Raw genomic sequence first — 18218 nt, forward strand, 5'->3', positions numbered from 1 at the left:
CTGGCAAATTCTAAAGTCTTTAAAAGTTGTTACACACTTTCATTCTAGGCCCTCCCCTCCTTGCAAGGGAGGGAACTCTGCTGCAACTGGAAAAAATATAAAGATTTGCCTTGCTTCAACTGGTTCCTGCCTCCACAAGTTCTTCTCTGATTTAGGGGGACACTAAGTCCCTTGATGGGGAGTTGGGCTGCTAAAGCCAACCCCAAATTTATCTTCTATCACTTTCTCCTCCCTGCCCCATCATTCACCCCATGGCAGAAAGACCGTTACCCATTTGCCTCCGGTGAACGACGCTAAAGCCCTTCGATTCCGCCTCGGGGGACAGTTTGGGCTTCCTGGCCTTGGCTGAGGTCACGTGAAGCTTGTCTTGGTCCAGAGCGCCGCTTGGTATCGATGGCTGGCTATCGGCAGGATGCTCTGGCGAGGGACTGAGTGAACGGGAAAGGCCTTTCGCCGTCTCCTCAGGAGGAGGAGAGGGAAGGTAAATGTCATCCTCGGTGATCCAGTTTGTTTCCTGTCGGGGAACAAAAAGAGCTGAATTCAGCTGGACTATTCAACAGGGAAATTAACAAGTAGCAAATAACGTTTTTACCGCGCTAAGGGCTTTATAGAAGTGGCGCAGTTCCTGCCCAAGCCCTGCAGTAGGGCTGGAAGGCCTGTGCCCCTTGGCGTAATTTCAAGTTGCAGAGTGTGGGGAGTCCAAGGGAAAACCAGGATGAAAAACCAAAAGAAATGGAGAGATTGAAGGAGGGGAAATAAGTCTCCTATGAGCAATTAGTTCAGTCCCCCGACGAGACTGGTTCAGTTTCCTCCCAACATCCTGCTTGGACACGGAGGAAAGGGGAGGGAAGGGGTTTCCAAAAGAGAAAGGAAAGTGGGGTGTTTTCTCCCACTTTTGGCTTTGACCCCAACCATCACCTGCACGAGTCTCCCTCAATGGATTTAGAACAGGGTCAGTATTTGGAGTGGGTAGGTTTATCAGTGGCTAAGACTAAATGGAGCCCCCTTGATCCAAGTCAATATACACCCCGATGACCATATGGTGGGAGACATTGTATAGAGGTGGTTGTTATCCTGAGGGTGGCCTGTTTTAAATTAAGGTGGTCGAAACCGTCAATTTTAAACCATCAAGAAAAGACACCAATGATAAAACTTGATCTACATAAAGCTCACATACTTTTTGAGCAAGCATGCATTCTAAATGATTGCTCTAGTGATATGTATATATTGGTTTGTAACTAAATAGACACTTAAAGGTAAAGGGACCCCTGACCTCTAGGTCCAGCCGCGGACGACTCTGGGGTTGCGCGCTCATCTCGCTCTATAGGCAGAGGGAGCAGGCGTTTGTCCACAGACAGCTTCCGGGAGGTCATGTGGCCAGCATGACTAAGCTGCTTCTGGCAAACCAGAGCAGCGCACAGAAACGCTGTTTACCTTCCCGCTGGAGCGATACCTATTTATCTACTTGCACATGATGTGCTTTCGAACTGCTAGGTGGGCAGGAGCTGGGACCGAAAAGAATAGGACACTTAGGTAACCTCAAATCAAAATGTCTGGCCATGCTGCTCACACAGCTTTTGGTATTGCAGAACCAAATATGTCTCCTTATGAAGGATATGAAACAAAATAATTTACTTGAAGGTTTAGGCTTCTGTCTTATCCACCCTTATTCAGAAACAAGCACCACTGAACAAAGTGGAGTAAGATTTGGCTGTGGCATTAGTGTGTCCGAAAGCAAAATTACTGAGCGCAAAATTGTTTAATTGGTTTAAAGGTTACTAGTTTCTTCCAAACCGAACACAGTGCAGCACTCAGGGAGTTGGGCTTAAGGGTCTATGTGGGCTGAGTTGTTGATCCCAGTGAAATACAGGATGGCATGATTGAAGCAATGATTCTTCAACATCAACTTGGTTGGACTGGTCATGTTGTGCAGGTGCCTGATGATCGTCTTCCAAAGCAACTACTCTATTCCGAACTTAAAAGTGGAAAGCGTAATGCTGGTGGTCAACAAAAGAGGCTTAAAGACTCTCTCATGGCAAACCTAAAAAAATGTAGTATAAACACCGACAACTGGGAATCACTGGCCTGCAAGTGCTCCAAACAGCCTTTACCAAAGGTGTCACGGGCTTTGAAGACGCTCGAACTCAGGAAGAAAGGGAGGAACGAGCTGAGAGGAAGGCAAACTTGGCAAACCCTCACCATGATCGACTCCCACCCTGAAACCTATGTCCCCACTGTGGAAGGACGTGTGGATCCAGAACTGGCCTCCACAGTCACTTATGGACTCACTGCTAAGACCATGTTCATGGAAGACAATCTTACTCAGCTACGAGTGTTAAGTTCAGATTTAATTTTGAATGAGGTTATCTTAAAGAGAGAGAAAATTATAACAGAAACTTTTAAAAAAGCTTTTTTTAAAAATTTAAAAATCCACCTATTGTTAAGCATAGAATCATAGAATTGGAGAGTTGGAAGGGACTCAGAGGGTCATCTAGTCTGACCCCCTGCAATTCAGGAACAACCTTGATTATCCTTATGGTTAATAATTTGTGTATCACTAGAAAAATGACAAGCACCATTATCCCCTAAAGATCTGCAATACATTCAGGAATTTGAAATATTTGTTCAGCCCTGTGCGGGATTTCTGCCTTGTTTGCCCTGGCAGTAGCTTTGCAAGACAGATGATTAATACGCCTATTTTATAGATGAGGAACCAAGGCAATGAGTCACGGGCTGAGATGTGATATAAACCCATGGCTCCCAGATCTCTATAGACACAGGACCCACGGTGACTGGTTATGGGAACGCCTATCCGAAGTCTTAAGTGCAGCCAACTTTCAACCGCTGAACCTTAAGGTTTTAAAGGGCTCTCCTCTGCAGAACGCAGAGCAGGTATGTGGGCAGGTTGACTCAAGCAGCATGACATCACTTCCTGCTGCGTGTGTAACATACAGATTGGCTGACCGCCAGGTATGAGAGAGGCTTCCTTTGAAGGCACCCGGTACAAAGAGGAAATGGAGTTGGGGAGAGGAAGTTCCCAATTAACTGCAACGAAAAGCATTTCCTGACCTGCAGAGTAACTGCTTCGTCAACACCACTCACTCGCTGAGAGGAGCAGGAGAGACTCTGCTAATTCTTGCACCTATAATTGGTATTAGTCACAAGAGCCTGGTTGATGTCAGACGAACAGCCACATTTGAGCAGGTTAAGCCTTCCCACACCCCCTCAGGTTCCCAGAGGATCGTGAATGAACAGTGAGATCGTTCAATAAGTAGTGAAAATAAAAACTCAAGATTGACTAGTCAGTCTAATTTGGGCAGGGGGGCCTTTTTAAAAGCACAGTGTGATCTCCTAACTCAGGACGCGGGTGGCGCTGTGGGTTAAACCACAGAGCCTAGGACTTGCCGATCAGAAGGTCGGTGGTTCAAATCCCCGCGACAGGGTGAGCTCCCGTTGCTCGGTCCCTGCTCCTGCCAACCTAGCAGCTCGAAAGCACATCAAAGTAAGTGGATAAATAGGTACCGCTCCGGCGGGAAGGTAAACGGCATTTCCGTGTGCTGCTCTGGTTCACCAGAAGCGGCTTAGTCATGCTGGCCACATGACCCGGAAGCTGTACGCCGGCTCCCTCGCCAATAAAGTAAGATGAGCGCCGCAACCCCAGAGTCAGTCACGACTGGACCTAATGATCAGGGGTCCCTTTACCCTTTACCTATGATCTCCTAAAATTCCAAGCTTGGCCAAGAAGTCAAAAACCCTCTTGTGCACCAAACACATTCACACAACTTCAGAGACATGCTGTCACTAGGCTTTTGAGCAAAACATTTGGGCTTTTGCCCTTGCCACCAGAACTACAGTGGTGCCTCGCAAGACGAAATTAATTCGTTCCGCAATTCTCTTCGTCTTGCGGGTTTTTCGTCTTGCGATGCACGGTTTCCCATAGGAATGCATTGAAAATCAATTAATGCGTTCCTAGGGAAACCACCTTCAGACCAGGTCCGGGGACAGTCTGTCCCCGGACCTCTTCTGAAGGCTGGGGGGGGGGGGGACAAGGGCTTTTCTTCCCACCCCCAGCATTTTAAAAAACCCCGGGACAGCGGAGGACTTCTCCGCTGTCCGGGCGATCTTAAAATGCTGGCGGGCGGCATTTTAAAATCGCCCCGGACAGCGGAGGACTTCTCCGCTGTCGGGGCGATTTAAAAGCCCCTGGGAAGGCAGGCAGGGGGGACAAAGACTTTCGCCCCCTGCCCGCCTTCAGAAGGTGTTCCCACCCCCCCGCCCGGCTTCGCAGCAGCGCTACGAAGCCCGGCAGCTGGGGCAGCTGTTCCCGCCCCCCCTCCCCACTTCGGAACATCGTTCCGAAGTGGGGCGGATGGGGCAGCTGTTCCCGCCCCCCCTCCCCCCTTCGGAACATCGTTCCGAAGTGGGGCGGCTGGGGCAGCTGTTCCCGCCCCACCTCCCCCCTTCGGAACATCGTTCCGAAGTGGGGCGGCTGAGGCAGCTGTTCCCGCCCCACCTCCCCACTTCGGAACATCGTTCCGAAGTGGGGCGGCTGGGGCAGCTGTTCCCGCCCCACCTCCCCCCTTCGGAACATCGTTCCGAAGTGGGGCGGCTGGGGCAGCTGTTCCCGCCCCACCTCCCCACTTCGGAACATCGTTCCGAAGTGGGGCGGCTGGGGCAGCTGTTCCCGCCCCCCCTCCCCACTTCGGAACATCGTTCCGAAGTGGGGCGGCTGGGGCAGCTGTTCCCGCCCCCCCTCCCCCCTTCGGAACATCGTTCCGAAGAGGGGCGGATGGGGCAGCTGTTCCCGCCACCCGCTTCGGAACAGCGTTTTAAAATGCTGGGGGTCGGCAGCGAACGCTCCCGACCCCCAGCATTTTAAAATCTCCCCAGGACAGAGACTTCTCTGCTGTCCCTTGGAGATTTTAAAATGCTGGGGGTCGGCAGCGAACGCTTCGCTCCCGCCCGCCAGCATTTTAAGATCGCCCGGGGCAGGCGGGGGGAAGGCAGGCGGGGGGGAGCAAAGACTTTTGCCCCCCGCCGGCCTTCAGAAGAGGTCCTCTTCTGAAGGCCAGCTGTGGGCGAAAGTCTTTGCTCCCGACCGCCAGCATTTCCCTATGGGCTTTCGTCTTGCGATGCAAGCCCATAGGGAAATTCGTCTTGCGAAGCGCCTCCAAAACAGAAAACCCTTTCGTCTTGCGGGTTTTCCGTCTTGCGAGGCATTCGTCTTGCGGGGTACCACTGTATACGGAAATCCCATTCTGAATTTTCTTTTCACAAGAGCGAAATAGTAAAGATTTTAACAGGACCTCATAGGATTTGGGGAGGCAAGGTATGACTTACAGGTGAGATTGGTGAGAGAAGTCGTCCTGTCCTTGGGTGGCTTTCCTCACGGACAACAACTTGACTGATCCTATATTTAGCCCCTCCTCTCTTAAGGCTACGATGAGTTTGGGATGCATCCGCTACTCCTTTAGCGGCGTCTGCTGTGTCCAGCGCAGGCGATTGCTGGACCCTGGAACCAGGAGCTGCTTCCTTGGTTTGAGGTGGGTCACCTGGACTTGGAAGCTGTGAGTCTGCTGCGTCAGGAGGCTTGATGCTGGCAGGGTGTTTAGCTGTTACAGGACAAGGAAGGCGTGCGGTGCAGAGATCAGTGGTGGGACAGGGGCACTGCACTGAGGAAGAAGCCGACAAGGTGTCAAATTGCTTGGCTTCTGTCGATTCCGGCTTTCCCTGTGCTCTGCTGAATTCTGCTAGCACCCTTGAAAGAAAAACAAAAGTTTAAAACAAAACTCAAAAGAGTGTGAGGGGGGGGGCATGTTATCTGTTTGATCGCATCTCCCAGTATACCGTGTGCTATGCCAGGGTTTCCCAAACTTGGGTCTCTCTCCAGCTGCTTTTGGACTACAATTCCCATCATCCCTGACCATTGGTCCTGTTAGCTAGGGATGATGGGAGTTGTAGTCCAAAAACAGCTAGAGATCCAAAGTTTAGGAAACTCTGTGCTATGCCAACAGAGGCAAGGCATTCAGTAACCCCCTTTGGACATCAAATAGTCTCCAGGCTCCTTATCTGCTAAGACACTAATTCTAGCCTGAAATAAGGAATTTTAGCCCATGTATACAAATGTGTTAGTTCTATGCACAGAGTTGGATAATAAGATTAATGCAAAGGAATTTGCTTTTTTGTGGTTTAGCACTCCCTTTTGAGAATGGAGTGGATCGTTATACAGAAAGTAAGACGGAGGGGAGTATGTTGTGACTCAGGCACGAGTTCAAATTCTTCCTCAGCCACAAATTTTGTTGGGCAAGCCAGCCAGCCACCGCTTCCTCATCTCGTACAAAAGGTTGTTGTGGACCTGGAAGCTGGCTTAAAAGGTAGTTTCAGGCACAATACCTATTGCAGTATTTGCTTAACACCAATAAATGTCAAAATGGAAAGCTACCGTGGCTCTTCCTTCAATACTGGGAATTATCTGCTGAGCTCAAAAAGCTCAAGAGGGTAGAGGAGGTCGTGTTGGGAAAGCTACAGCTAAAAAATATGAGCACCCATACATTGCATATGTGTCAGTTATGGGTGATTTCCTCTGGGATCCACAGCTTCCTTCGGGATCTGAGCTTCACACCACATATATATGAGTCATTTAATAGAGTGTCTTTAATGTCTTTCTTTGGCTCACCAAGGTGAATGGTGATTGTGTGGTACCATAATGTTCTGTCTCTCTGGGGTTTTTTTTTTTATTAGCAGTGCAATCCTAGGCGTGCTTACTTATTTGAAAAAACAGAGTGGGGTTTATTCCCAGGTGTGTTTTTAGGATTGCAGCTTAGATCAGGGTACTGGGCTTAAAAGATAATGACTTTAGCTTCTGCGATCTGCTCGGCAACACCTTTTCTGTAATAAACCTTACTATGCTACTCAGAAGCAACTATCCTCAATTAGCGCTTTTGCTGTTTTCAAACTGAGAGTATTATTTGAGGCTGAGAAAGCGCCTCTCTATCGGCTGTGGAAGTGCGTGATCAAGTTCTCAGATCAGTCACATTTGTGATCTGGACTGGGCTACACAGAATACTGCAAACTGCCCTGCGATCCTTGGATGAAGGGCAGCCTATAAACTTAATAAAGCAAAAAGAAAGGAACTCTGACCACTCAACCCGGTAGAAATATCATGTAACAGATTCAAAACCAGACATCGCATGCCAGCTGTGGGCAAGCCCCTTAGCCATTGGCTGCGCTGCTGTGATGTCATGGACCATTCCAAGCAGAGAGTTGAAGACTGGAAGTGGAAAATATGTTTATTGGGGGAGTTGGGGACACCTCATATATACTCAAAGGGGACACCTCATATATACTCAAGAAATGCCTGACAAAGAGGTCTAACAATATCAGAGCAACTTTCTGTTAGGTAGGGGAAGAAGGCTGGTTTCCATACATTAATTCAGCCTGCCAAATATAAGGCTTCCATGCATGATTTTAATAACAGGTTGCTATCCACCTGGAACTTCCCAGGTACACCAAGATCAAAGATTAGGAAAAAATAAAATAAACTCATTGCCAAAGTAAGATATGATAAGGTCTAGGAGAAATCTGGTTTTCAATATCGTTATACAGTGGTATCTCGGGTTACATATGCTTCAGGTTACAGACTCCGCTAACCCAGAAATAGTACCTCGGGTTAAGAACTTTGCTTCAGGATGAGAACAGAAATCGTGCTCCGGCGGCGTGGCAACAGCAGGAGGCCCCATTAGCTAAAATGGTGCTTCAGGTTAAGAACAGTTTCAGGTTAAGAACAGACCTCCAGAACAAATTAAGTACTTAACCCAAGGTACCACTGTATAAAGGTAAAAAAAAAGGTAAAGGACCCCTGGACGGTTAAGTCCAGTCAAGGGAGACTCTGGGGTTGCAGCGCTCATCTCACTTTCAGGCCAAGGGAGCCGGCGTTTGTCCACAGGCAGCTTTCTGGGTCATGTGGCCAGCATGGCTAAACCGCTTCTGGCGCAACAGAACACCGTGACGGAAATCAGAGCTCACGGAAACGCTGTTGACCTACTTGCCACAGCGGTACCTATTTATCTACTTGCACCGGTGTGCTTTCGAACTGCTAGGTTGGCAGAAGCTGGGACACAGCAACGGGAACTCACTCCGTCGCAGGGATTCAAACCGCCGCCCTTCTGATCAGCAAGCCCAAGAGGCTCAGTGGTTTAGACCACAGCACCACCCGCATCCCCATCGTGATATATCACCAGCTGAATACTGTGATATGCTGATATATCACGATGTCTGGAATATTTCCCGGTGGCTTCTCCCTGCCCACCTTAGAAACAGCTGAGATATCCGCCCAGTTCTAATGAGCAAGCCCCCATACCATTCTGACTCATGAAAGCTGGAGGGGCATGGGGGCTTCCTTAAATTGCTCAGCTGTGGGGTGGGAAGCCTCCTGCCCGCCCCCCTAACTAAGCAAGCCCCAATACATCTCTAGCTTGCGCGAGGGGGGGGGGGGAAGGCAGGTAGGCAGACAGAGCCCAAGAATGTGCTTGCCCAAACCTTCTCAGGCTCCATCTTTGCTGTCTGCAGGCAATTTGAGCTGGGAATACATCGCGGCTCCCTGCCCACCGTGATGCATTGGCTAGCTCAAACTGGTATCAGGATCTGAACACCAATTTACCCGCTCTGTCAGGGGACTGCCATCAGAGCAGGGGCTGGAAACAGAGGGGCAGTTGTGTTACAGGGAGCCTCTGAAAATCTTGCGAAGCAGTTCCTCTTCCGGTGAGGAGCAAAGCCCCACCTCCAGTGGGGAAGAGATGAAAGGACCAGAGGATGCTGGGGGGAGCCTCAGCCCCACTCCTGGCCAAGCCGGCCAGGAGGGAAGCATACCCCTTCCGTCGCCCACCCTGCGCAGAAGTCTAAAGCGCAAAGAGGGAAGGAAAAGGCTGGGCATAACAAGACTTTTATGTTGGGGGAGGAAACAAGCACTCCTGGATTCTGCTAGCGATTGAGGCAGACATGAACTTTGGGGTTCTGCACTGTAAATAGTTTTGCACCTAAATAAAACCTGTAAAGACAGGTCAGAGTCCTGCCTGGTTACTCGTGAGCGACCACCTTTGCCATCTGACAAGCTCGAATAAGGTCTTCCCCTAGCATTTATGTATGCCACAACAGCAGCTGGGATTTTACTAGCCAGAAAATGGAAAACACAAGAATTACCAACGGTAGAAGAATGGCAGATGAAAATGATGGAATTTATGGAGCTGGCTGATCTCACCGGGAGAATCCGCGACCAGAAAGAAGAGGAATACCAAGAAGATTGGAAGAAATTTAAAGACTATTTGAACAAATATTCTAATATTGAAGTTATGTAATCACTTGAAAGAACCAATCAGGCCTAGGATTAAATTAGATTTAAATATATAAATAAGAAAATGTATTATAAGAAAGGTAAAGAAATTGGAATACGACTGTAATATTGTTTTATGAAATAATGATATTGGAAACTGCTACATTCAAATTAAGAGGAAATTCAGATGGGGGAAGATTAGAGGAAGTCAACCAAAATGTTTATGAAAATGCATTTTAATGAATTAATTGAGTTTCCTTTTTTCCTGTTTAGGTATCTTAAGTTTGTTACTCCCCCCCCCTTCTTTTTCACTTTTCTATTGTGTTGTTGTATATTTTCTTTTTTGTTATGTCTGTTGATGAAATTGAATAAATATTATTGTTAAAAAAAATAAAATAAGGTCTTCCCCTTTCCTCTGCATACTCACTCTTGGAGGGACTGGTCCAAGTCTTTTGCTGTTGCCACGCCAATTTCAGCATCATCCGAGATGGGCTCCTCACCCCTGTCCGCGTTCTGCGTGGCAGCAGATGTCCCAGGGGGGAGGCCGTCGGAGCTGAGGCTGGAAGACAGCTGTGAGGAACCTGTTGTGCTGATGCTCAGGTTGGATGCGGTGAGTTTCTCTGCCCGTTGGCTTTTAGCGGCGGGCAAGAGGGCTGGGGAAGCCTCAGTGTCATCCGAGCCAGAAGACAGCGAGAGGGAGCCCAGCGATTCTTTCCTCCGGGGCTCCAAACTCACAAGCAGCTCTGAGGCTGGGCAAAGTCCCGAGAGGGATAAAGGGGTGACCGTCCATTCGTTCAAAACTGCCGACTTGTAGGAGAGGTCAAAGGCCAGGGAGGACAAGCCCTGCAGGTAAGTGAGAAGGAACTCAACCTCCTCGGTGTCCAGTAGCAGGGCTGGCGAATGGTAATACTCAGAGAGGTGGGCTTTCTCGTGGAGCAAGAGCTTCAGGTAGCATTCCATCAAGCCGTCATTCAGCGCCAGCCTTAGCCAAGCACGGCAGCGGCCCACGTCTGTGTTGATGAAGTCCAGGTGCTCCAGCTCAGAAATGATGTTTCTGGAGAAAAGTAAAGAGAGGAGCAGGGAAGGGGGAGAGAGCACAAGGCCCATTAATGCTGCAGCTCTAATAATAATAATAATAATAATAATAATAATAATAATAATAATAATAATTTTTTATTTATATCCTGCCCTTCCCAGTTCAAAAACCGGGCTCAGGGCAGCTAACAACAAATTTAAAACACTTTAAAACAATTATAAAAGCAGCATAAAATACAGTATAAAATATGAATAACAATAAAATTCAAAAATCAATTACATAATCCCCAGGGCTTAATTGATCCTACTTGATCCCACATAACACCAGTCCTGAGAGATCTGCATTGGCTCCCAGTACGTTTCCGAGCACAATTCAAAGTGTTGGTGCTGACCTTTAAAGCCCTAAACGGCCTCGGTCCTGTATACCTGAAGAAGCATCTCCAACCCCATCGTTCAGCCCAGACACTGAGGTCCAGCGTCGAAGGCCTTCTGGCGGTTCCCTCATTGCGAGAAATGAGGTTACAGGGAACCAGACAGAGGGCCTCCTCGGTAGTGGCACCCGCCCTGTGGAACACCTTCCCTTCAGATGTGAAGGAAATAAGCAGCTATCCTATCTTTAAAAGACATCTGAAGGCAAGTTTTTCAGGGAAGTTTTTAATATTTAATGCTGTACTGTTTTTAACATTTGATTGGGAGCTGCCCAGAGTGGCTGGGGAAACTCAGACAGATGGGCGGGGTATAAATAATAAATTATTATTATTATTATTGGGCCAGCAAGGAGGCCAGGGGAGAATTAGCTGTGGGGTCTCAGAGCAGGTGATCTTCATAAAATGGGAGGGGGAAGGGGGAGCTCTGAAGGACCTTGGAAAGTGGGGAAGGGTTTGTTAAAAAACAAGACTTTTTTTATCCCCCATTCCTCCTCTGACCTGTCTTCACTGTCCCACCCCAACCCAAAGCCTTCCTCTTCTGAGGCTCATCCCTTTCAGGTTCTCTGACAGGGATCCCCGGCCACTCCTCATTGTCCAGCCAGCCCCTGACTTTTTTTGCCTATAAAGGTATAGGTAAAGGCACCCCTGACCATTAGGTCCAGTCGTGACCGACTCTGGGGTTGCGGTGCTCATCTCGCTTTATTGGCCGAGGGAGCCGGCGTACAGCTTCCAGGTCATGTGGCCAGCATGACTAAGCCGCTTCTGGCGAACCAGAGCAGCGCACAGAAACGCCGTTTACCTTCCCGCCAGAGCGGTACCTATTTATCTACTTGCACTTGGACTTGCTTTCGAACTGCTAGGTTGGCAGGAGTTTTTGCCTATATCCGCCTAAATTCCTAGCAGGACTTTAGCAAGAAGTCCCTCCATCAGCCACATCCCCTTGAACTTTGGTTAACCACCGTAAGCAGAAATCTCACATTTGCATCTCGCAAATGCCCCCACTCCACACCCAGCAATGTTCAAGCATGTAATATCAGCAAATTTTGCTGATGGCTGCAATCTCCACCCTCACAGCGGCTGTCTTCCCCACCTCACCTGTGTGTGATTGTTTTCAGCAGGGCCCAAAAGGCTGGTTGGGGAAGGGGCAGGCGCCCGGCAAATTTCTTCCCTTTCGCTCCCGATTCTGCCTTGATATGCTTGGCCTTCAAGCCGTGCACAAACACTGCTTCGAGGGCGCAGCAGAGGGTGTTGGCATCTCCATCGTCACTGGTCACGAGGGCGTCGGAAGTCACGTAATGTTTCTGCAGCGCTTTGATGGAGTTGACCAGGTGTGTCTTGATCAACTAGGGTAGCATAAAACAGAGGCTGTATTAGGTTAGGGCCAAGATGGAAGAAAGCCCTCCTCCCCAAGGATACAGTGGTACCTCGGGTTACATACGCTTCAGGTTACAGACACTTCAGGTTACAGACTCTACTAACCCAGAAATAGTGCTTCAGGTTAAGAACTTTGCTTCAGGATGAGAACAGAAATCGTGCTCCAGCGGCACAGCAGCAGCAGGTGGCCCCATTAGCTAAAGTGGTGCTTCAGGTTACGAACAGTTTCAGGTTGAGTACGGACTTCCGGAACGAATGAAGTACTTAACCTGAGGTACCACTGTATTGCCAAAATGTTGAGGACAGCAGGAAGGCCTCAACTGGAGCGCACTGTGTTAAGATCCGAAAGGTTGAGAAGAGGATTGTGAAACTAAGGCCTATAAAAACAAGGTGCTATTTATGTACAATGGCACCTCGGATTAAGTACTTAATTTGTCCGGAGGTCCATTCTTAACCTGAAACTATTCTTAACCGGAAGCACCACTTTAGCTAATGGGACTTCCCACTGCTGCTGCACCCCACTGCTTGATTTCTGTTCTCATCCTGAATCAAAGTTCTTAACCTGAGGTACTATTTCTGGGTTAGCGGAGACTGTAACCTGAAGCGTATGTAACCCGAGGTACCACTGTAGTATTTCAGACCTAGTCATATGATCAGATTCAAGTTACCTAAACTATGTCTGTTTGAGCAAGAAACAGATTATAGGTGGAGCAATAAATGTGAGACTATCAGCACCCCTGAAGCAACGGCACTGATTATAGCTCAGTAGGTTACAGCATGGTGCTGGTGATGCCAAGGCTGCAGGTTCGATCCCCGCGGGGGGGACGGGACAGCTGCATATTCCTGCCTTGCAGGGGGTTGGACTAGATGATTCTCAGGGTCCCTTCCAACTCTACAATTCTATGATTAAGGAGATATCACAACTTGATACTGTTAACATTTTCCTTCTGGTGTTGTCCTCTTGATCATGCCCAACAGCAATACTTACAAGATCCACATTTTCCAACTATGCCATCTGCCTTCCCCAATGGCCAAAGAGGATGGTCAGAGGAGGAGATTATTTCTATATTATTTACTATACAGTGGTGCCTCGCAAGACGAAAAGAATCCGTTCTGTGATTCTCTTCGTCTAGCGGTTTTTTCGTCTTGCGAAGCAGGCCCATTGACGGATTAGCGGCTTTTAGTGGCTTTTAGCGGCTTATCGGATCAGCTGATAAGCGGCTTAGCGGCTTAGAAAAAGGGGGGGAGGGGAAAAAACCAGCAGGAACTCGCAAGACATTGTCGTCTTGCGAAGCAAGCCCATAGGAAATTCGTTTTGCGAAGCACCTCCAAAACGGAAAACCCTTTCGTCTAGCGAGTTTTCCGTCTTGCAAGGCATTCGTCTTGCAGGGCACCACTGTACTGCCCATGGGCTGAGAACCCTACACGTAGTTTTCTATCCAAGTTGTTGTAGACCTTTTCTGTGCTTTCAGGTTTTTATAAAGATTTGCTTCCTGTTATTGAATCATGATAAAAAATACGGTGCCAACAGAAAAAGAATATTTTTACACAACTTGACATAAATTTCTCCAGGCTGCTGTTGTTGTTGCCTGTTTTATTTAAGCTTGCTGGTAAGCACCAACTGCTTCTTCCATTTGTATATCTCAATGACTGCACTTTGGAGTTTTTGGCTGAAATTAATTCTCCTCTGTTTGCGATCTCATACTGGATTGGCCTACAATAATCTTGAATTGGCCTTGAGGATTTTAAAAAGAAGAAATGGGCATCTGTTTAGAAGAAAAGTAATTGAAGGAACTGAGTGGGCTTAGGTTGGAGAAGAAATTAGGGGATGGGATGTGTGAGGGAGAGAGAAATTATAGAAATGTTGGCAATGGACAAAAACGCCAGTGTCCTAGGGTAGCTCAGTTGATGGAGAATGAGACTCTTGATCTCGGGATTGTGGGTTTGAAGAGGGTTGGAATAGATGACTCTTGGGGTCCCAGCTCTACAATTCTATGATTCTATGAAGCTGGGGAGGGGAGGGAATGTTCCATGTCCAGAATGAATCTCATAGCAGGTTTCCACGCAGCGTCATGTATGACTCAAGAAGGGCTGAGCTTGGTTGCCACCATCAATGGCTGTCGGAAGCAGTGCCTTCCCTCCATGGAACAAGATCACGAGATGCCTGTTCATGCATCCAGCCGCCACTTCCAAGTGATGCTCAGCCCCTTCCTCTGGAAAGGCCTGGAAATGTTTCACAGCCACTTGACACCCCTATGGCCAGTGAAGTCTCACCTCCACAGGCCAGCTAATCCAGAATGCGGCAGCTAGACTGGTGATTGGCCTACATTGGCTCCCAGTACATTTCTGAGCACAATTCAAAGTGTTGGTGCTGACCTTTAAAGCCCTAAACGGCCTCGGTCCAGTATACCTGAAGGAGCGTCTCCACCCCCATCATTCTGCCCGGATGCTGAGGTCCAGCGCCGAGGGCCTTCTGGTGGTTCCCTCATTGCGAGAAGCAAAGCTACAGGGAACCAGGCAGAGGGCCTTCTTGGTAGTGGCACCCGCCCTGTGGAACGCCCTTCCAGCAGATGTCAAAGCGATAAACAACTACCTGACATTCAGAAGACATCTTAAGGCAGCCCTGCTCAGGGAAGTTTTTAACGTGTGATATTTTACTGTATTTTTGGTTTCTATGGAAGCCGCCCAGAGTGGCTGGGGAGGCCCAGCCAGATGGGCGGGGTATAAATAATAAATTATTATTATTATTTATTATACCTGGGTAACTTCTTGGGGCTGGCATCCATTCTCAGCTTTGTGGTTGGAATGCATACCTACTGCTGCTTCTGCCCAGTTCTGGAATCACATGGTAACCTGAGGAAAAGCAAACAGGAAGAAAGTCAAACACCACGTGAACAAGTCCACTAGCCTGACCTCTGTGCTTATTAGTGTGATGGCCTGGGATTCGGACTCGGAGGCTGAACCTGAGGAATCCCAGCCTGCACAGGAGTCCCCGCCTCCAGGACCAGCTGAGCCGGGGCTGGGGCTTGAGCCTGAAGGGTCCCCACCTGTGCTGGATCCTCAGGTGCAGGCACCAGCTGAGTCTGCTCTGGCTCCGGAGGTGATGGAGGGCCCATTGCCTGCAGGTGCTCCACTCTCAGCCCCGTCAGGGGAAGCTAAGGTTGCCTCTGGGTCCAGTAACCCTCCAGCCTCTCCTGAGCTGCAGAGGCTCAGGGCAGAGAGGCGAGGGAACTAAGTTCCCGCAGGAGGAGTGCTCGCCTCCAGGCCAGGAGAGGCGAGTCACCTGTGGACCGGGGCCGCCCTAGGCCTCGGGGCGGATAAAAGCTGGCCAGTCCCAGGTTGCAGGAGCAACATTGTTGGTAGCCTGTTCCTGCCTGCACCCTGTCCTGCTCTTCTGCCAGAGTTCCTGACCACACCCGACTCCCCGCCTTGGACCCCGCTTCAGCTTTGACGGACAGCCTCCATACCGCACCCTCGACCTTGGACTGGACTCGGACCTCGCCGCACAGTTAACCCTCGGGACCAGCATAATTAGTCTGGAATACCCACCACATAACAGTCACATGAGCAGAGTCACATGACCAGAGGCCAGCTCGTACAGCCTTCCTCCAAGCTGGTGCTCTCGAGATGCTACAACTCCCATCAATATCTGGGGGACCAAGCAGCCAGGGAGCTGGCCATGAGTGCGAAACACCCCCCTCTAAAGATGTGAGACAAGTTCCCAGTTCCCCCCTCGAATTATGCCACGGATCCTGGGCCCCTCTTGCTTCTTCTACAGGCTCAGGGAGCTCAGCTCATGGCAGGCTCCTAGAATCATAGAACTGTAGAGCTGGAGGGGACCCTGAGGGTCATCTAGTCCAACCCCGGGCGACACAGGAATCTCAGCTAAAGCACCCATGACAGATGGCCGCCCAGCCTTGGCTTAAAAACCTCCAATGGAGGAGAGTCCACCACCTTCTTTGGGCCGTATGTCTGATCTAGAATCACAGACCTGGAAGCAACCAAAAGGCCATTCAGTTGAAGCCCCTGCGGGGAAGCGGCACCGCCCACCCAGAACCTCCCCCTCCCCACTCAAAAGACATCCCAGAAGAGCCCGTAACACCAGATACGGAGAGCAGGTGAGCTGCAGAAAGGTGCTAACTGAGCAAAACCGCTAGGTGGCTCAAGCAAGCGAGCCAAGCTGCATGCAACTCATTCCATCAGAACGGCAGGCAGTCAGACCACAGGGACCAAATTCCTTCTCAGAGCCACACGATCATTCGGCAGGGTCCTAGGATGAGCAGGCCCTTTCCGCTAAGCCTTCACAAGAGACAAAGATGGAAGGAAGAGACAACCCCGACCAGAGAAGAATGGCAAGCCAAGTTGATGGACTCTGCCAACATGGCAAAATTAACTAGGAAGCTCAGAAATCAAGACGACAAGAACTTTAAAAAAAGAATGGGAAAAGTTTATCATTTACTTACAAGACCACTGTAAGCAGGTTAAAACATTAGCAGGATTTTAACCTCACTTGTAAAGTAATGGAAAGTATGGATAATTTAGAAGGATAAAAATTTGGATCAGCATTGATATGCAGTTGTAAATATTATCATTAGGACCCATGGAAGAGATGGGGAGAAGTCAGGAGATTCAGAGTAATCTCAATATTTGGATTTTGAATTGTTTTTTGTTGTATTTTTATACTTTTAAAAATCAAATCAATTTTTTTAAAAAAAGACTTTACAAGAGAAACTTGAACAGAATAGTCCACCCACAGAGGAACATGGCAAAGTGCTCAATATTATATTAGTAGTCTCCCTTCCGCTTCCTAGTAAGCCCCTTTACCAGCAACGCCAGCCAGGATGGAAGCAACTGGGCTTCACGGCTACTAATCTATCCCCAAACTGACACAGCAGATGCACAAACACCAACCTGCTCCTCAAGGAGTTTGCGGACAGCCTGGGCAGGACCAACCGAGTCCAAGCAGAGAGAGGACAGTCACGGACAAAAGCTGCCTAGGGAGACGGGGCGGGTGGCGAGAATGTAAGCCCCTTGCCTCCCCGCTAGGCTTGTCACAAGACCTGCTGAACTCTGAACGCTGCAATTTTAAAAGCTAAGCACAGCAACCACAAAAGCCACAGCTCTCTTAACCTCTGATCTACATATTTATCGGACAGTCTAGGGAGACAAAAACAAGCCCCCAACTCCTCCCGTCATTTGCACTGACTTGTATTTCCTCCCGTGGAAAACTGAGAGAGGTGGAGGCATCCCCAGAATCTCAGATCAACACCTCTGCCTCATCCATACCCTGGATTGCCATGTTGGAGTCACATTCCCCCATGTCTAAATAACAGGCGGTTGGAGGATGGATGGCGGCTAACAGATTGAGGTTCAACCCTGACAAGGCAGAAGTACTGTTTTGGGGGGACAGGGGGCGGGCAGGTGCGGAGGACTCCCTGGTCCTGAATGGGATAACTGTGCCCCTGAAGGACCAGGTGCGCAGCCTGGGAGTCATTCTGGACTCGCAGCTGTCCATGGAGGCGCAGGTCAGTTCTGTGTCCAGGGCAGCTGTCTACCAGCTCCATCTGGTATGCAGGCTGAGACCATACCTGCCCGCAGACTGTCTCACCAGAGTGGTGCATGCTCTAGTTATCTCCCGCTTGGACTACTGCAATGCGCCCTATGTGGGGCTACCTTTGAAGGTGACCCGGAAACTACAACTAATCCAGAATGCGGCAGCTAGACTGGTGATTGGGAGCGGCCACCGAAACCACATAACACCGGTTTTGAAAGACCTACATTGGCTCCCAGTACGTTTCCGAGCACAGTTCAAAGTGCTGGTGCTGACCTTTAAAGCCCTAAACGGCCTCGGCCCAGTATACCCGAAGGAGCGTCTCCACCCCCATTGTTCTGCCCAGACACTGAGGTCCAGCTCCGAGGGCCTTCTGGCGGTTCCCTCGCTGCAAAAAGCCAAGTTACAGGAAACCAGGCCTTCTCGGTAGTGGCGCCCGCCACCAGATTTCAAAGAGGAAAACAACTACCAGACTTTTAGAAGACATCTGAAGGCAGCCCTG

The 18218-nt window shown here is 49.3% G+C and overlaps 1 protein-coding gene across 4 annotated transcripts in view; it reads right to left on the minus strand.

Moving 5' to 3' along the window:
• Positions 1-18218, minus strand: part of PLEKHM1 (pleckstrin homology and RUN domain containing M1) — a 42433-nt gene that overhangs the window by 12142 nt on the left and 12073 nt on the right. For 3 of the 4 annotated variants that reach the window (XM_082194736.1, XM_082194735.1, XM_082194737.1), the window contains 5 exons: positions 14923-15018; positions 11887-12134; positions 9756-10382; positions 5341-5758; positions 271-514 (listed from right to left, as the gene is read on the minus strand). In XM_082194736.1, the coding sequence (XP_082050862.1) occupies positions 271-514; positions 5341-5758; positions 9756-10382; positions 11887-12134; positions 14923-14976 (1591 nt within the window). In that variant the 5' untranslated portion in view covers positions 14977-15018. Of the gene's footprint in view, positions 1-270; positions 515-5340; positions 5759-9755; positions 10383-11886; positions 12135-14922; positions 15019-17076; positions 17099-18218 lie in introns of those variants that run through there. The other variant, XM_082194738.1, reaches the window with a different exon arrangement.

This window comes from Podarcis vaucheri (assembly GCF_965113315.1).
Source record: "Podarcis vaucheri genome assembly, chromosome: 13".
Lineage (NCBI taxonomy): Eukaryota > Metazoa > Chordata > Lepidosauria > Squamata > Lacertidae > Podarcis > Podarcis vaucheri.